General features: G+C 47.7%; 1 protein-coding gene across 2 annotated transcripts in view; it reads left to right on the forward strand.

Annotated features, from left to right (window-relative positions):
* Nucleotides 1-16617, forward strand: part of LOC140428243 (dysbindin-like) — a 137296-nt gene extending 120679 nt beyond the window's left edge. For both annotated transcript variants that reach the window (XM_072514498.1, XM_072514499.1), the window contains exons 2-4: nt 9781-9930; nt 13153-13293; nt 13721-16617. In XM_072514498.1, coding sequence (XP_072370599.1) covers nt 9781-9930; nt 13153-13293; nt 13721-13950 — 521 coding nt within the window. In that variant the 3' untranslated portion in view covers nt 13951-16617. The remainder of the gene's footprint in view (nt 1-9780; nt 9931-13152; nt 13294-13720) is intronic.
* The last annotated feature ends 3151 nt before the right edge of the window (nt 16618-19768 follow it).

Raw genomic sequence — 19768 nt, forward strand, 5'->3', positions numbered from 1 at the left:
GGTGTCTCCTCCTCAACCTCTCTAAATCCCTGCTATATGACCCTATCAGTTACAACCTCCCCTTCCTGAACACAATGTTGAGCCTGCTCCAACATTCAATATGATCATAGCTGATCTTGGACTTTAAGTTCATTTTCTCTGCCCATTCTCCCTATCCCTTGATTTCCTGAGAGAACAAACAATCTGTCTATCCTAGTGTTAAATATATTAAACAATGGAGCATCCATAACCCTCCGGGATTGAGAATTCCAAAGATTCATATCCCTCCGAGTGAAATATTTTCTCCTCATCTCAGTCCTAAATGATCGCCCCCCTTATCCTGAGACTCTGCCCCAGTGTTTTAGATTCCCTGCCCAGCAGACACAATCTCTGTGTGTCCACCCTGTCAAACTCCTTCACAACCCTGTGTGTTTTACTGAGATCACCTCTCATTCTTCTAAACCCCAGAGAACATAAACCCAATTTGCTCAGCCTGTCATCATAGGACAATTCTCTGATCCCAGGGCCCTCCCCTGTACTGCCTCCAATGCAAGTAGACCTTTTTATGAAATGCATCTGGGGAATTAATAAAGGAAAGTAGGGAGATGGTGGATGAATTAAACAGGTATTTCACATCGGTCTTCACTCCAGAAGACACAAGTAACATCCCAGAAATAAATGTAAATCAGGAAATGATAGTGAGGGAGGAACTCAGGAAAATTACAATCACCAAGGACGTGGTACTGAGCAAACTGTTGCGTCTATGGGCTGGGTCTGTGAACTGACAAATCCGCAGGTCCTGATGGATTTCACCCTAGGGTCTTAAAAGAAATGGCTAGTAAGATAGTTAATGCGCGGTTTTAATTTTCCAAAACTCCCTATATTCAGGGAAGGTCCCATTAGATTGAAAAGTAGCAAATGCAACTCCTTCATTCAAAAAGTGATGGAGACACAAAGCAAGAAACTACAGGCCAGTGACTTTACCATCTATCATAGGAAAATGTGGGAAGCTACTATTAAAGATGTTGGCAGGTGTAATATCCTTCACGGAACCTACGGGGTGGGAATGCTTGTCTTCCCCTTGGTCATGGTGGAGAACGACCTCCCCCGCTAGGAGCGGGGTATATCAATTATCTCACATATAAAAGGTCGGCCAGTAAGGCACCAACCAGAGAGGAACCTGGTAGGTATCTACCGGGTAGTGCACACATCGTTTGCATAAATAAAACTTTTTTTCTTATTTTACTCAGTGTGGACTCGGGCGGGATTTTCCTTTCGCGGGACTAAGACCCCACGCCGGCAGGAAAACTGGTGCGACCACTCCGGCGTCAACAGCCCCCGAAAGTGCGGAATTCGCCTTGCTTCCGGGGGATAGGTGGACAGCGGAGGGGTTGGCGCCGCGCCAGCCGGCGACAAAGGGACTGCGCGAGTTCGCGCATACGCCGAAGGGCCGGCGTGATCTCGCGCATGCACAGAACCGCCGGCGTGGTTCCGCGCAAGATCAGACCAGCCGGCGTATTCTGACGCATGCGCAGGGGATTGTCTTCTCTGCGCCGGCCATGGCGGAGCCCTACAGGGGCTGGTGCAGAAGGAAGGAGTGCCCCCACGGCACAGGCACAGGCCACCATGGGGGCACCCCCGGGGTCGGATCCCCCCATGCCCCCCCCCCCCAGGAACCGCCCCAGCCAACTTACCTGCCAGGTCCCGCCGTGCGGGACCATGTCTAACCCACGCCGGCGGGACTGGCCACAAACAGACTGCAGCTCGGCCCATCGGGGCCCGGTGAATTGCCGGGGAGGCCGCTGCCAATATGAACCCCGCTCCTGCCCGAAAACCAGCGCCATAGAATACGGCAACCGGAGTCGGGGCGGCGGGACTCGCGCCGCCCCCCGGGGATTCTCCGACCCGGCGGGGGGTCGGAGAATCCGGCTGCCCATGTCCTTATTAAAGCAGGACATTGGGAAAAATTCACGGTAATCAGGCAGAGTCAACATGGTTTTGTGAAAGGGAAATCATATTTAACCATCTTATTGGAGTTCTTTGAAGGAGTCACATGTGCTGTGGATAAAGGGGAACCGGCGGATGTACTGTGAATCGATTTTCAGAAGGCATTTGATAAGATGCCACATCAACGATTATTGCTGAAAATAAAAGGTGTAGGGGTAACATTTGGCATGGATTGAAGATTGGCTAGCTAACCGGAAACAAAGGGTAACCATAACTGGGACTTTTTCAGGTTGATGAGTGCCTCAGGGATCAGTGCTGGGCCTCAACTTTATACAACATATATAAATGACTTGAATGAGGGGTATGGTTGCTATATTTGACGATGACACAAAGATAGGTAGGAAAGTAAATTGTGAACAGGATGCAAGGAGGTACAAAGGGACATTTGTCGCCATAGTCTCAGATGACCATAGACTGCTTTCTCCTTTGAGGGGGAGAGTTGAGGATCACCAGACCTCAGGTGGGGGGCAAGTTTGAGAAGGTGGGGCACTCATGAGTAACCTCACCTGGCACAGAAATTGAACCCGCACTGCTGGCCACACTCTGCATCATGAACCAGCTGTTTTGCCAACTGAGCTAAATCGGTCCCCACGGGCAGGGTGGTACCCTGGCACTCTGCCACCTGGACACCTTGGCACTGCCAGCATCATAATCTGGCAGTCACCTGGGTGCCAGTCTGGCAGCACTGAGGTGACGAGGTGGTGCTGGCAGCAGCATTGTCTGGGTGCCAGGCTGGCATTTTCAGGAATGCCAGGAATTGGATTTGGGGGTGCCTTGGATGTGTGAGGTGGATGTGGGAGGGCACCAAGGACCTCCTTTTAGGTGAGTTGGGGCTTTGGAGGTGGTTTGGGTGTCGCGTCGGGGGATCGAGAGTTTGGGACGTCAATTAAAAATAGGTCCCGATCTCTTCCTGCATTGAGGAGTTCCGGCGAGCGGAGCTCCGCAGTGCAGGAAGTTGGACAAAGTGCAGCCTCGGTGGGGCATTTCCTGCTGAGGTCCTGGATTGCAACAAAGTCCCGATAGATAGAATGGTGTTTCTCAATGCTGCAACAGTGATAGAGGAAGAGGCCAAACATACAAGGAGCAGGGAAAAGAGTAGGCGTGACAGCAGAGCAGTGGATAGATACTGTATGGCTGGAGGATTAGACATTCTGGCTTCTCTATGTGATGTTGCCTAAATATAGTTCAGGAGCCTAATAATGCTGAAGCTCACATACAGACTCCCAGCTCCCCATGTGCTCCCTATCTTGCAATACCTCTTATACATTATACACCCGGCGGGTAGCATGGTGGCGCAGTTGTTAGCACTGCTGCCTCATGGCGCCAAGGGCCCAGGTTCGATCCCGGCCCCGGGTCACTGCCCGTGTGGCGTTTGCACATTCTCCCGGTGTCTGTGTGGGTCTCACCCCCACAACCCAGCTTCCCCGAACAGGCGCCTGAATGTGGCGACTAGGGGCTTTTCACAGTAACTTCATTCTAGGGGCTGTTTAGCACAGGGCCAATTCGCTGGCTTTGAAAACAGACCAAGGCAGGCCAGCAGCACGGTTCAATTCCCATAACAGCCTCCCCGAACAGGCGCCGGAATGTGGTGACTAGGGGCTTTTCACAGTAACTTCATTTGAAGCCTACTTGTGACAACAAGCGATTTTCATTTCATTTCATGTGCAGGGTAGGTGGATTGGTCACACTAAATTGCTACTCAATTGGAAAATCTTTTTTAAAAATACATACTGCACCCGACTCTTCTGGGAATCGTGCAATTCAACTATCCTATCATCAGTTCAATTTAGTCCTGTGAAAGATTGGAATAGATCAGATTATACCTTACTCACTATCCTGCAAACAATCAGATTTAAAATATATGTATATTTGTTGAAGTTTCACATTTTGACCAACAACGCATCAAAACCATAAACACATTGCAGTAAGCAAGGAAAAAATGGCTTAGCGTAGATGAGCACACTTCCGGTATATGTTGTACACACTGTTGGTGTATGTTATACGCACAGAGCTGGTGTGGGCACCTTCTCAGCGCCAGGGTCCCAGGTTCGATACCCCACTGGGTCACTGTCTGTGCGGAGTCTGCACGTTCTCCCCGTGTCTGCGTGGGTTTCCTCCGGAAGCTCCAGTTTCCTCCCACAGTCCGAAGACGTGCAGGTTAGGTGGATTAGCCATGATAAATTGCCCTTAGTGACCAAAAAAAAAAGATTAGGAGGGGTTATTGGGTTATGGGGATAGGGTGGAAGTAAGGGCATAAGTAGGTCGGTGCAGACTCGATGGGCCAAATGGCCTCCTTCTGCACTGTACTTTCGAAAGAAATAAACGGGCGCGAATCACTCTGGACTTTCCTGGCAGACCCGTGCAACATGGCAGACCACACAGCAAGCTGGCCCCAACAATATAGGCTCCCCCCCTGACATCACGCGCACCCTCCAATCGGTGGCCCCCGATCGGAACCTTGGCCAACCTGGAAGCCCACCCCCCCCGGTGACGGATACGCCCCCCCCCACCAGGGTGGCCTCGGACTGTGTCCGCAGCCGCCACGTCGAGTGCCTGCCGGGTGGAACCATGCCGGCGGGAACTCGGCCAGCTGCCGCTAGTCGCTGCACGCGCACGACTGACGGCGATTCTATGGTCCACGGAGAATCGCGGGACGGCGTCGGACATGATCGCGGGTCTGACGCCCTATTCTCCGCCCCCGCGCCGAGCGCGATTTCAGCACGGAGACTCGGAGAATCTCGCCCATTGTATTATAGGTATTTAGTGCAATAAGTTTAAAAACATGGGTTACTGTGTGTGCATCACTGCTGCAGTAGTGTTTTTAAAGAATCCTGGTTTGAAAGGTTTTGGGAACCTGAGGTGCAATTAAGGCATCATAAAAGCTTGGGCGAATGGAGTTTTGTTATGATTAAGGGAAGTCCCTGTGGAGTTAATTAGATACATTGGGCGGGATTCTCTGATCCTGAGACTATGTGTTGATGCTGTCGGAAACGCTGTCGTGTTTCCAGACGGATTCAACATGGCCCCAGGCTCAGCAATTCTGGCCCCTACAGGGGGCCAACAGAGCGCTGGAGCGGTTCACGCCACTCCAGCTGCTGAACTGGCCGTGGAATGGGCGCCGGGGGATGCGCGCATGCGCAGTGGGTCCGGTGCAAACTCGCGCATGTGCAGTCCCACCGGTACAATTTCCGTGCATGCACGGTGTCTCCCTTGTCCGCACTGGCCCAGACTCAACATGGCGCAGGAGTACAGGCCCCGGCGCGGAAGTAAGGAGGCCGGGAGTCAGCGAGGCCAGCCCGCAGATCGGTGGGTCCCGATCGCGGGCCAGGTCACATCGGAGGCCCCCCCCGGGGTTGGACCACCCCTCCCCCCCCCCACAGGCCACCCCCGGACCCTTCAACGCCGAGGTCCCGCCGGCTCAGAGCAGTTAGAACGGCGCCGGCGAGACTTGGTTTTCTTTTTAAGGCCGCTCGGCACATCCTGGCCAGAGAATCGTGGGGGGGCCACGTAGAAGAGCACCCGACCGGCGCCGTGCCAACCACGGCAGCCCGAATGGCGCCGATTCACCGCTCTGTGCCCGGTTTCAGGGTGCGTAGCACGAATCGCGCAGCCCGCTGGCGATTCTCCGGCGCGGGGTCAGACATCCTGCCCATTGTTTTTCAGCTTAGTAAGATTATGTAATTAATCGCTGGAGCTAAATTATCAGGCATTTGCAGAAAAGCAGTTCAGTTGAGATTTAGGTTGGGGTATGAGCAGAAGTCAAGCATTTGTTCTCACTGCAGTTCGATGAAAGTTATATCTGTAGACAGATTAGCAGTTTCTTTCCAAGCAGTTCAGAATTGTATGGTTGGAAGGTGAGCTGGAAGAAGCAGAGAAGCAGCTTCTGAAGAAATCCAGCCAGATTTTCTGCATGGGTCTGACAGGATTCAGGTCTTTTCTTTCAAGCAGTGACAAAAGATCCCTCTTCCTCAAAGTAGAGTCTCCAGACATCTCTGTAAAGCAGGTATTCCTGAGTGCTAACTGTATTTGACAGTGGATTGAGAGCTGAGATACTTTTGTTGTTTGAGTGGAAGTAAAGATAGCAGTTAAGGGTCATTGTGCCACTGTATTAATTAACATTGTTTAATGGATAATTGCAAGCTATTTTCTCATGTGATGTTAAAGATATTTTAATACTGTGTTAGTAATAAAATTTGTTTAATACCATATCCCCATTTCTTTGTGAAATCACTCTTGGAGCGAGGGAGCCTTTTCTCACAGTCTTACAAAATTAAAATAAAATATTGGGGTTTTTGTCAGTATCCTAGACACTGTTGGAGTCTGGCCTGGGATCATAATAGTTGCAAGCACAGTGCTGGTATATATTGCGAGCACGGTGTTGGTATATGTTGCGTGCACAGTGCTGGTATATGTTGCGTGCACAGTGCTGGTATGTGTTGAGAACACAGTGCTGGTAATTGTTGCGAGCACAATGCTGGTATGTATTGCGTGCACAGTGCTGGTATGTGTGAGTGCACAGTGCTGGTATGTGTTGAGAACACAGTGCTGGTAATTGTTGCGAGCACAGTGTTGGTATATATTGCGTGCACAGGGCTGGTATATATTCCGTGCACAGTGCTGGTAAATGTTGCGAGCACAGTGCTGGTATATGTTGCGTGCACAGTGCTGATATATGTTGCGAGCACAGGGCTGGTATATATTCCGTGCACAGTGCTGGTATATGTTGCGAGCACAGGGCTGGTATATATTCCGTGCACAGTGCTGGTATATGTTGAGAGCACAGAGCTGGTATGTGTTGAGAGCAACAGTGCTGGTATATGTTGCATGTACAGTGCTGATATATGTTGCGAGCACAGGGCTGGTATATATTCCGTGCACAGTGCTGATATATGTTGCGAGCACAGGGCTGGTATATATTCCGTGCACAGTGCTGATCTATGTTGCGAGCACGGGGCTGGTATATATTCCGTGCACAGTGCTGGTATATGTTGAGAGCACAGAGCTGGTAAGTGTTGAGAGCAACAGTGCTGGTATATGTCGCGTGTACAGTGCTGGTATATGTTGCGTGCACAATGCTGGTAAATGTTGCATGCACAGTGCTGGTATGTGTTGCGTGCACCATGCTGGCACGTGTTGCGAGCATAGTGTTGGTACCACAAGGATCTGTTTTGGGGCCATTGCTGTTTGTCATTTTTATAAATGACCTGGAGGAGGGCGTAGAAGGATGGGTGAGTAAATTTGCAGATAACACTAAAGTCGGTGGAGTTGTGGACTGTGCGGAAGGATGTTATAAGTTACAGAGGGACATAGATAAGCTGCAGCGCTGGGCTGAGAGGTGGCAAATGGAGTTTATTGTAGAAAAGTGTGAGGTGATTCATTTTGGAAGGAATAACAGGAAGACAGAGTACTGGGCTAATGGTAAGATTCTTGGCAGTGTGGATGAGCAGAGAGATCTCGGTGTCCCTGTACATAGATCCCTGAAAGTTGCTACCCAGGTTGAGAGGGTTGTTAAGAAGGCATACGGTGTGTTAGCTTTTATTGGTAGAGGGATTGAGTTTCGGAGCCATGAGGTCATGTTGGAGCTGTACAAAGCTCTGGTGCGGTCGCATTTGGAGTATTGCGTGCAATTCTGGTCGCTGCATTATAGGAAGGATGTGGAAGCATTGGAAAGGGTGCAGAAGGGATTTACCAGAATGTTGCCTGGTATGGAGGGAAGATCTTATGAGGAAAGCTGAGGGACTTGAGGCTGTTTTCGTTAGGGAGAAGAAGGTTAAGAGGTGACTTAATTGAGGCATACAAGATGATCAGAGGATTGGATAGGGTGGACAGTGAGAGCCTTTTTCCTCGGATGGTGATGTCTAGCACGAGGGGACATAGCTTTAAATTGAGGGGAGATAGATATAGGACCGATGTCAGAGGTAGGTTCTTTACTCAGAGAGTAGTAAGGGTGTGGAATGCCCTGCCTGCAACAGTAGTGGACTCGCCAACAGTAAGGGTCATTGGATAGACATATGGACGATAAGGGAATAGTGTAGATGGGCTTTAGAGTGGTTTCACAGGTCGGCGCAGCATCGAGGGCCGAAGGGCCTGTACTGCGCTGTAATGTTCCATGTTCTATGTGTTGCGTGCACAGTGCTGGTATGTATTGCATGCACAGTGCTGGTATGTGTTGCATGCACAGTGCTTGTATGTGTTGCATGCACAGTGCTGGTATGTGGTGTATGCACAGTGCTGGTATGTGGTGTATGCACAGTGCTGGTATGTGGTGTATGCACAGTGCTGGTATGTGTTGCGTGCACAGTGCTGGTATGTGGTGTATGCACAGTGCTGGTATGTGTTGCATGCACAGTGCTGGTATGTGGTGTATGCACAGTGCTTGTATGTGTTGCATGCACAGTGCTGGTATGTGTTGCATGCACAGTGCTGGTATGTATTGCATGCACAGTGTTGGTATGTGGTGTATGCACAGTGCTGGTATGTGGTGTATGCACAGTGCTGGTATGTGGTGTATGCACAGTGCTGGTATGTGGTGTATGCACAGTGCTGGTATGTGGTGTATGCACAGTGCTGGTATGTGGTGTATGCACAGTGCTGGTATGTGGTGTATGCACAGTGCTGGTATGTGGTGTATGCACAGTGCTGGTATGTGTTGCATGCACAGTGCTGGTATGTGTTGCATGCACAGTGCTGGTATGTGTTGCATGCACAGTGCTGGTATGTGTTGCATGCACAGTGCTGGTATGTATTGCATGCACAGTGCTGGTATGTGTTGTGTGCACAGTGTTGGTATGTGTTGTATGCACAGTGCTGGTATGTGTTGTGTGCACAGTGCTGGTATGTGTTGTGTGCATTGTGCTGGTATGTGTTGTATGCACAGTGCTGGTATGTGTTGCATGCACAGTGCTGGTATGTATTGCGTGCACACTGCTGGTATGTATTGCGTGCACACTGCTGGTATGTGTTGTGTGCACTGTGCTGGTATGTGTTGTGTGCACTGTGCTGGTATGTGTTGTGTGCACTGTGCTGGTATGTGTTGTGTGCATTGTGCTGGTATGTGTTGTGTGCACACTGCTGGTATGTGTTGTGTGCACACTGCTGGTATGTATTGCGTGCACACTGCTGGTATGTGTTGTGTGCACTGTGCTGGTATGTGTTGTGTGCACTGTGCTGGTATGTGTTGTGTGCACTGTGCTGGTATGTGTTGTGTGCACACTGCTGGTATGTATTGCGTGCACACTGCTGGTATGTGTTGTGTGCACTGTGCTGGTATGTGTTGTGTGCACTGTGCTGGTATGTGTTGTGTGCACTGTGCTGGTATGTGTTGTGTGCACTGTGCTGGTATGTGTTGTGTGCATTGTGCTGGTATGTGTTGTGTGCACTGTGCTGGTGTGTGTTGTATGCACAGTGCTGGTATGTGTTGCATGCACAGTGCTGGTATGTATTGCGTGCACACTGCTGGTATGTATTGCGTGCACACTGCTGGTATGTGTTGTGTGCACTGTGCTGGTATGTGTTGTGTGCACTGTGCTGGTATGTATTGTGTGCACTGCTGGTATGTGTTGTGTGCACTGCTGATATGTGTTGTGAGCACAGTGCTGGTATGTATTGTGTGCACTGCTGGTATGTGTTGTGTGCACTGCTGGTATGTGTTGTGAGCACAGTGCTGGTATGTATTGTGTGCACACTGCTGGTATGTATTGTGTGCACTGCTGGTATGTGTTGTGTGCACTGCTGGTATGTGTTGTGAGCACAGTGCTGGTACATGTTGCTGACTGTTACACTTGTGTATCCCAGCTGCGACAGATCACACACCAAGGCAGCTGGACACTGATCAAACCCCACAGATAAAATTCAGGGACAGGCAGCGATTTTTTGAAGATGTGTTCCAACCTGATGCAGATTTCTACCTCACTGCGGCCCATCTACAAATTGAGCACCAGAGGCGTAAGTGAAATTTAGTCCTTGAATTCTTGGACCTGGTATTAGAGAGCTAACAGTGGATGAAGAGTGATAAAAATTCAAATTCCTCATTCCCGGCTTGCAGTTGTAGGTTAAGGAAAACTTTTCACAGCATCGTTCATAAGTTTAACAGGTCCGAAAGCACGTTGCAGCAATTAAACACATTTGAAGCATAGTCTATTTGGTGATGTGGGATGCAGCAGCCAATTTATGCACAGCAAGCTCCCATAAACAGTAATGAGAAGATAATTATTTGGGGGGAAATTCAGATGGGGGTAAATATTGAGAAAGGTGCCAGGGAGAACTCCTTGATCTTCTTCCAATAGTGTCATGGAATCTTTAACAGCTCACCTCTGACAATGCAGCACTCCCAGGGTACTGCACTACTGTTGGCACTCTGAGCTTGTCCCATGCATTAGCTTGGCAGCCAAATAATCTTTGCCAATAACAGCAAAGGACTGGTTTATTGTCAGACATAGACTGACTCCCCTTTGGTATTTGGTTGGAAGAACAAGAAGCAGCTATATAAAATCAAGGGAACAATTCTAAATGGGGTGTAGGAGCAGAGAGACCTGGAGGTCTAAGTGCACAAAGGTGGCAAAGCAGGTTGAGAAAGTGGTTAAAAAGGCATATGAGATCCTGAGCTTCATAGACAGAGACATTCTCCGTTCCACCAGCCCCATTTTCTGGTGTGCCCCCGCAGGCAGAGGGATCGTCTGATCCCCCAGCCGGCCAATAGGGTTCCCATTGTGGCCATCCCCACATCATCAGGAAATCCGCGTGTGGGTGGGTGCGCTGCTGGTGAAGTGCAGGATCCCGCCGACGGAGAATCCCGCCGACGGAGAATCCCGCAGCGGCTCTCTGTCAGGCAACTTTAAAAGTGAAAGGTCAACTCATGGAAAAGCTGAAAAATAGAAGCCGAGAAATCTTCGAACCGCTCTGTCATTCTGCTAACTACCAAGCAGAAAAACCCACCGAAAACTAAAATTGATCTCGAAAGTAAATAAAGTTTCTGCTGAGAACTGCAGCAGTACATTTCAAAATTAATTTCCAAAGTTGTTTATAAACCTAAGGAGGTTAAAAACCAAGCACCACACCAGCCTACAACGTTAACCCGATTTGCTTCTTTACGCTGAGGAAAGTCCCTCACCCACTCTTGGACCAAGTCACGGTGAAATTGAAAAGATGCTACAGCAGCAAGGGGTTAACTCACTGGTAAACACGCCAACATAGTGGTGTTGAGGAGTGGGTATGGTCTCAAAATCAAAGTGCTCTGTAATAATCTGCATGGATTAACTCCACTCAGCATATCAGAAGAACCTGAGACCCACCCTATGGCCTCAGTGGATAAGAGTTGCCAAGTTGTAAACAGTGGATTGTGGCAGTTCCCTCTGGACAAAGAATCCAGTTTTCTGACCACATTCATAATGCCATTCGGTCATTATTCATAGAATCCATACAGTGCATAATGAGACCTTTCAGCCCATTGAGTCTGCACCGATCCTCTGAAAGAGCACCCTACCCATGTCTACCCCGCCCTATCCCCGTAAGCTAACCCGCACATCCCTGGACACTAAGGGGCAATTTAGCTCAGCCAATCCACCTACCTGCGCATCTTAACCAGAGGTAACCAGAGCACCCGGAGGAAACCCACGCAGACACAGGGAGAACATGCAGACTCCACACAGGAGTCTGAAGGCCAGAATTGAACCTGGGTCCCGAGTGCTGTGAGGCAGCAGTGCTAACCACTGTGCCACCATGCTGCCCCCAATCAATAGCGTCCTTTGGAATAGTGTCCCCTCTAGAGATTTCCCAGAGAACAATATCTCACACTCTGAAACGCATGGAAGGAGTAATATGCCATGTGGACAATACACTTCTACATGGCTCCAGGAGAGACTAGCATGATTTCAGAGTGAGTGGGCCTGAGTCTGCATTGAAGGAAAAATTAGTTCACCAAACCTATGATCAATTTTCTATATCACATAAGTATGAGCCACTGGAATCACAGCTGATCCACAGGAAAACAAAAGTGATGGGAGGATTGTTTTCAGGAAAGGGTGGTGATTCACAGTCTGGAATGTCCCTTTAGCTCCCTCTTGAGACATGGGAGTGATTAAAGAAGCCTTGTGTGTTCAGTTAAAAAAAAAAAGAAAAATAGTTTGAAGTTCACAGTCGGACATGCTGGACATGGCGATAGGATGTCCTACACTGACTCCAGATGCATGGTCTAAACTTCAAAGTTCCCCGACATTTAAAACCCATAAGCCATACTTTGTGTACCTTTGTCAATTAAATCATTAAGCTGAAAGGCAGTTAGTAACCAAAACCCTTCATTTAATGGATACAGGTTTTATCAATTTACCTTCTCCCGCCTGAAATAGGGTAAGAATGATCTAATACTCAGAGCAATGTCAGAGTTTGTCTTTGAAAAAAATCTTCATGGTTCTGTTCAGTCTAAACACAGACAGCCCTTCAAAGTACACACAAGGTTTGTTTCCACTGTTCTGTCTGAGGTGATGGATTCATACAGTCATAGTGTCATACAGCACAGGAAAGGCCCTTCGGCCCATCGAGTCTGCGCCGGTCAAAAACAACCACCTAACTATTCTAATCCCATTCACTAGCAGTGATCGATCACAAGCCCTTATTGGGATATGGCAATCCCTCCCCCTCGATTGCCTCTGCCCGGATACCACGTCAGCCACCGTTACTTGCAGCTTATACAGCACTGCAGGTTTGTTCATGTTAAATGCGATAATTAGGTGACCATGAGCTCAAGCTCATTGGACACTGTTCTCCAACACAGCGTCCTCCAATATGAAACATTAACACAAGTAAAACAAAGTAAGACTCAAAATTGGGTTTACATTTCGATGTTAAACCTGAACTTCTGCCATTGAAAAGTTGCAAAAATCGGGAGTGGAAGAGGGCAGTCAGTTTTAATTGTAAATTTCTTAGTTATTATGCAAGTCGGACAATTCCATTGGGATGAGATGTTGGAGTGAATGTTTTTCCTCAAAAGCTGCAACCTAACCTAAAGTAGCTAGGAGGAGGGGGAAGCGGGGGTGGGGGAGAGCTACCTGAGTCTGAGTCAATTGAGAACTCGAGATAAAGAGAGGGCGAGAGGGAATGAGCTCATGAGCAGGGATAATGGGCTTGGCATTCTCCATGATCCATGGTGAAAGGATTTTCTGCTTCCCACAGCACCACTTGGGAGTGTCTCCTCCATGGAAGTCAATGTGGACATGTTGGAGCAGGTGGATCTAATGGACATATCCGACCAGGAAGCACTCGACGTGTTCCTCAACTCCAGCATGGATGGCTGTGAGGGATCAACACTGCCAGGTAAGCAATAAACTGGACACAACAGCAAACAATTGGTTACACTCCATGCCAAGCCAGTGTAACATGTTAGGGTGTCCCAGGAGTCCTGTGCCAACATGCCTGGAACATATGGTTGGCAACATGAATTAAGCAGGAAGCCCAAAGTTTCGGCATTCAAGGTAGATAAGATTTTCAATATCATATTCTAGGGAAGTTGGGAAAAACTTCAGTCCTCCATTACACAAGAAGGTGGAGAGACTGTGGCACTGGCTGCACCCTGACAACTATCACCCAGGACCTAACCTGTATTCAGAGGAGCATTTCCCAGCACTTATTATCCCAGAGTGTTAGATATTGTCCGTTTTGACAAGAGGGAGCAAATCTTTGTTGCTAAATGTTTACTAATCCTAGAAGTCCCTGTACTAACATGTTTTGTTTCTTCACACAGATGAACAGTTTTATAATAGTGAGTTCACTATTAAAGTTCCAAACTCTGCAGAAATAAAATCCAGGATGTCATCCACTTCTTCCAACTCTACAAATCCTAACAGTCTGGAGTTAGATGGTGACGAGACCCCAATAGTCCAGTCGGATGAGGAGGATGTCCAAGTGGATACCGCACTACTCACACCAAACAAAGACAAGGATACTGACACACAATCTGGAAATGAAAGTTAACACTGTGTCTAATATCAACATCTTATCAACAAAACGTCTTTATATCAAGGGGGCTGAAGCAGAAATGTTAAAGGCACTATGGGTAAATTCAAGTTTATTGTTTCACAAGCTAATCGAAGATGTTCAAGTCCCACCCACCAACTCCCAGACACCCACACACTCCCAATTCCAACCACACACTCACCCAGTCACACAGAAATACATTCCCAGTTACACAGACTCCCAGACTCTCTCTCTCATGCACACACACATTCCCAGTCTCTCTCACACACACGTTCCAAGTCTCACATACACATTTCCAGTCTCTCTCACACATTCCCAGTCACACATCAAACACCCAACACATTCCCAGTCATAAACCAAACACACACACCCACACATCCCCAGTCACACACACACATTCCCAGTCACACATACCCCTACCCACACATATTCACTGTCACCCCCCCCCCCGCCCACACACACACACGGACACACATTCCCAGTCTCTCACAAGCACACATTCCCAGTCTCTATCACACACACACATTCCCAGTCTCTCTCACACATACACATTCCCAGTCTCCCTCACACACACAAATACATTCCCAGTCTCTCTCACACACATTCCCAGTCTGTATCACACACACACATTCCCAGTCTCTCTCACACACACACATTCCCAGTCTCCCTCACACACACAAACACATTCCCAGTCTCTATCACACACAAACATTCCCAGTCTCTCTCACACACATTCCCAGTCCCTCACACACACACATTCCCAGTCTCACTCACACGCACACATATTCCCAATCTCTCACACACATTCCCAGTCTCTATCACACACACACATTCCCAGTCTCTATCACACACACACATTCCCAGTCTCTCTCACACACACACACATTCCCAGTCTCCCTCACACACACAAACACATTCCCAGTCTCTATCACACACAAACATTCCCAGTCTCTCTCACACACATTCCCAGTCTCTCACACACACACATTCCCAGTCTCACTCACACGCACACATATTCCCAATCTCTCACACACATACATTCCAACTCTCACCCCCACCCACAGTCTCAGTCTCTCACATATATATATATACACACAAACACATACATTCCTAGCCTCTCTCACACACACCCCACACATACACACACCCACATTCCCAGTCTCTCTCTCACACACACATTCCCAGTCTCACAAACACACATTCCCAGCTTCTCTCACACATACACACACACATACAAACATCTATTCCCAGCCTCTCTCACACATACACAAACACCCACACCACACACACCCCACACACACATCCACATTCCCAGTCTCTCACTTTTACACACATACACAAACATTCCCAGCCTCCCTCACACATACACACCCCACACATACACATACCCACATTCCCAGTCTCTCACACACACACACATTCCCAATCTCCCTCACACATTCCCAGTCACACACACACACTCCTACCCACGCAAATAATTATCTTTATTAGTGTCACAAGTAGTATTACATTAACACTGCAATGAAGTTACTGTGAAAATCCCCTAGTCGCCACACTAAGGCACCTATTTGGGTACATTGAGGGAGAATTCAGAATGTCCAATTCACCGAACCAGCACCTCTTTTGGGACTTGTGGGAGGAAACCGGACCACCCGGAGGAAACCCACACAGACACAGGGAGAACATGCAGACTGCACACAGTGAGCCAGGCCGGGAATGGAGTTATGAAGCAACAGTGCTACCCACTGTGCTACCATGCCGCCAGTGACACACACACACACTCATACCCCCGCCCCCACACACTTACACACACCTACATCCCCAGTCTCTCACACACACATTCCCAGTCTCACACGTTCCCAGTCTCTCTGACACATCTACCCACACATCCATACCCACCCACACATACGCACACCCACACATACACACACACCACACATACACAACCCACACCCACACACCCAGTCTCTCACATACACACACAGTCTTTCTCACACACACACATTCCCAATCTCTCACACAAACACACACATTCCCAGTCTCTTTCACATTCACACACACAGATATTGCCCAATTCTCTCACACACACATTCCCAGTCTCACTGCCCCCCCCCCCCCCCTCCAAGGATTCCCAGTTAAGTATGAACTCAGTGAAATTCAGCTCCATTAAAGACACATGCAGATCCATCATATAATATCCTGTAAAGATTGAACATATGTAGACGCAATCAACACAACAGCCAATGTCATGGATACAATAAAAGCATGTAGGCACAGATAGATACAGTCAGGTATGGAACCTCTGAATTAAGGAGCCAATTAGCTCACATGCCATATCATAGGAGGCCAATAACCCCAGACCAATCACATTTGGTTGAATGATGCACCATGCCAATAGTGACACCAAGCACCGCTAGTCAGAGACAAACTAACCAATAGTAACTATAGCAACAGCCCACTTTGAACACAGACTACTGAATGCCTCATTTAACACCAAGAAATGACATCTGAAAATGTGGCCTTTGAGTGAGGAGCTGACAGCCTGTTGGAATGCAGTGAGCTGCCATTTAATAAAGTTAAACACATCCAAATGAGGACATGAGATTGTAAAAAGCTGCTCTGTAGATTTCTCTTTTCTTAATAAACCAGACTCATTTGAACACACCTTCTTTGAGTTACAATTTGTCCAAATGTTTTTAAAAATGAAACATTTTTTATTTAAACTTAAAAGCCCCATCCCCGGGCACTAATTATTCATCCCAGGACTGAACTATTGCTTTTGCTTTACATAAATGACTTGGATCTTGGGATGCAGAGTAGAATTTCGAAGTTTACCAATAATACCAAACAAGTGAGGAGAATATGAATTACTTGCAGTATGAAATCGATTTGTTCACAGAATGAATAGGCAAGTGACAGATTGAGTTTAATACAGAGAACTGAGAGGTGATCCATTTTGGCAGAAAGGTTAGGGAGAGGAAATCTAGATGTAATGGCACCATTCTAAAGTGTGTACAGGGATCGAGAGACCTGGGGCGCATGTGAGTCAGTCTTTCAAGGTGGCAGGACATATTGAGACAATGATTAGCAAAGCATATCGTTATCCTGGGCTTCATAAATACACTGTATAGGCATTGAGTACAAAAGCAGGGAAGTTATGTTGAACCTTTATAAAGTTCTGGTTAAGCCACAATTTGTATACTCTATCTGTGCCGGTCACCACACTTTATGAAGGACGTGAGGGTCTTTGAGAGAATGAAGAAGAAATTTACCAAAGTGGTTCCAGGGATTGGGGAAGTACGGGTGAGGATAGTGTGGGTTCAGGGGGAGGGGCATGGTTAGTTACAAGGTTAGGCTGGAGAAGCTTGGGGTGTTCTCCTTGAAGCAAAGGAGATTGAAGGGAGATTTACAAGATTCTGACAGTTTTGGTAAGATAGACAAAAAAAGCTGGTGCCCTTGGCTGATGGTGCAAAGACAAGGGTGTCATGATATTTAGGTAAACATCATGGTACAAACTTACATACACACTGATGGACAGATCAACGGACCAATCAACACTCACAACACCACAGCCAATTACAGGCAAGAGCATACACACTACAAAACAGGGAACACGACACTTCCGGCTCATTCTAGCAGGAGACAGCTCAGGGCACGGAGCTCACAGCAAGCCACTCAAACATCCACCATGTGCTGAGTGCCACTCCAAGATAGTGTTAGGAATAAGTCCACAGATTCAACAGTTATGATCGAACCTCAGTAACCAGTTTACCACTGTAAATATATGTTAGTAATAAAACTGAGTTGTGCCATTCGCAACTGTGTTAGTTCGTCTGTGTAGCAGAGCACCTAACACATTAAAGGGTTTTGGAAAAGAGATAAGAAGGGGGGGTGGATGTGAAGAAGAATGTTTTTCACGCAGTGAGTTGTAATGACCTTGACCGTGCTGCCCACGAGGGTGGTGGAAGGGGAGACGATCATGATTTCAACAGGAAATTGGACAGTCACTTGTTGGAAATAAAGTTGCAGTGTTATTTGGGGGGAGTGAGGTTAACTAAAGTGCCCATACAGAACCAGCATGGCACCAAATGTCATCCTTCTGTTTCATAAATGACTCTGTGATCAACCACCTTTCTCTGGAGGCCAATTACTCATCTCTGGAAACAGTTTAAAACCAGAGAGACCTAGCTCCAAACCAAGAGACCAATCCCAATACCTGTCCAATCACCATCCAGAGAGATGGTTTTCTGAGTTAAGTTCCTGTCAGACATTTTAAGCACATAGTGCAGGCTGACAGTCCAGTGCATTACTGAAGGAGTGCTGCATTGTCAGATGTCCAATCTTTGGATGAAACTTTAAAATGAGATTCTGTCTGAACTAAAGATCCCAAAGCATTATTTTGAAGATGTACTCCCTGGTGTCCTGGAGCCAATATTTATCCCTGGTAAAAACAAATTGATAATGTTGCTTGTAGAATTTTGCTGATCACAACAAATTGGCGGCCACATTTCCTATATCGCAACTTTAAAATAACTTCACAGGCTGCAAAATGCTTTGGGACAACCTGAGGTCAGGAAAGGCAGCAAATGAAGTCACACATTTGTTCCCTCTTTCTGATGGGAGGTCTATCATTCACCCTGTCTAAAAACTTGCCCTCAACCTTCCCAATTGCCCTGGTTTTCCAAAGCCTTCTCATTCCTATGTACCAGTTTTCCTCTTATTGACACTAACCAATCAGGCAGAATGTTTTCACCCAAAGTCACGGAATGAGTTGCCAGGGAATGCCTTTGCAAGGCAAAGGAGTGTTGCTGAGGGTAATGTATTTGATCTGGTCCATATGGACTTTAGGAAGGCTTTTGAAGAGGTTGCTCATGGCAGACTGGTCAAGAAAGTAAGGACCCCTGGGATCCAAGACAAAATGCCACATTGGAGCCAAAACTGGCTGAGAGGCAGGAAGCAGAGGATGATGATAGAGGGGTGTTTTTGTGACTTGAACTCTATTTCCAGTGGGGTCCTACAGCACTTGGTGCTGGGGCCCTTGCTATTTGTGATGTAAATAAATTATTTAGACTTAAATGTAGGGGGTATGATCAAGAGGTTTGCGGATGGTACTGGTACAGGCACTGGTAGGGTGGTAAATAGTGAAGAGGATAGCTGTAGATTGCAGAAGGATATCATTGGGCTGATCAGGTGAGCAAAACTGGCAAATGGAATTCAACCCGGAAAAGTGTGAGGTAATGCACTTGGGGAGGGCTAACAAGGCAAAGGATTACATTATGAATGGTAGGACCCTGCAAAGTACTGAAGATCAGAGGGATCTTGGAGTGCATATCCGCAGATCCCTGGAGGCAACAGGGCAGGTAGATAAGGTGGTTACGAAGGCATATGGGATACTTGCCTTGATTAGCTGAGGCATAGAATACAAGAGCAAGGAGGTTATGATGGTGCTGCATAAAACACTGGTTAGGCCACAACTGGAGTACTGTGTGCAGTTCTGGTCACCACATTGTAGGAAGGATGTGATTGCATCGAAGAGGGTGCAGAGAATATTTACCAGGATGCTGCCAGGGGTGGAGGATCTGAGCTATCAGGAAAGATTGGACAGGGTGGGGATGTTTTCCTTGGAGCAGCAAAGGTTGAGAGGGGACCTGATAGAGGTGTATAAGATAATGAGGGGCCTGGATAGGGTGGATAGGAAGGCACTTTTTCCACTAGTAAAGGGCCAATAACGAGGGTCTGATTTAAGGTCAGAGGTAGGAGGCTAAGAGGGGAGTTGAGGAGAAACCTTTTCACCCAGAGGGTGGTGGGAATCTGG

Source organism: Scyliorhinus torazame, chromosome 8 (assembly GCF_047496885.1).
Source record: "Scyliorhinus torazame isolate Kashiwa2021f chromosome 8, sScyTor2.1, whole genome shotgun sequence".
Lineage (NCBI taxonomy): Eukaryota > Metazoa > Chordata > Chondrichthyes > Carcharhiniformes > Scyliorhinidae > Scyliorhinus > Scyliorhinus torazame.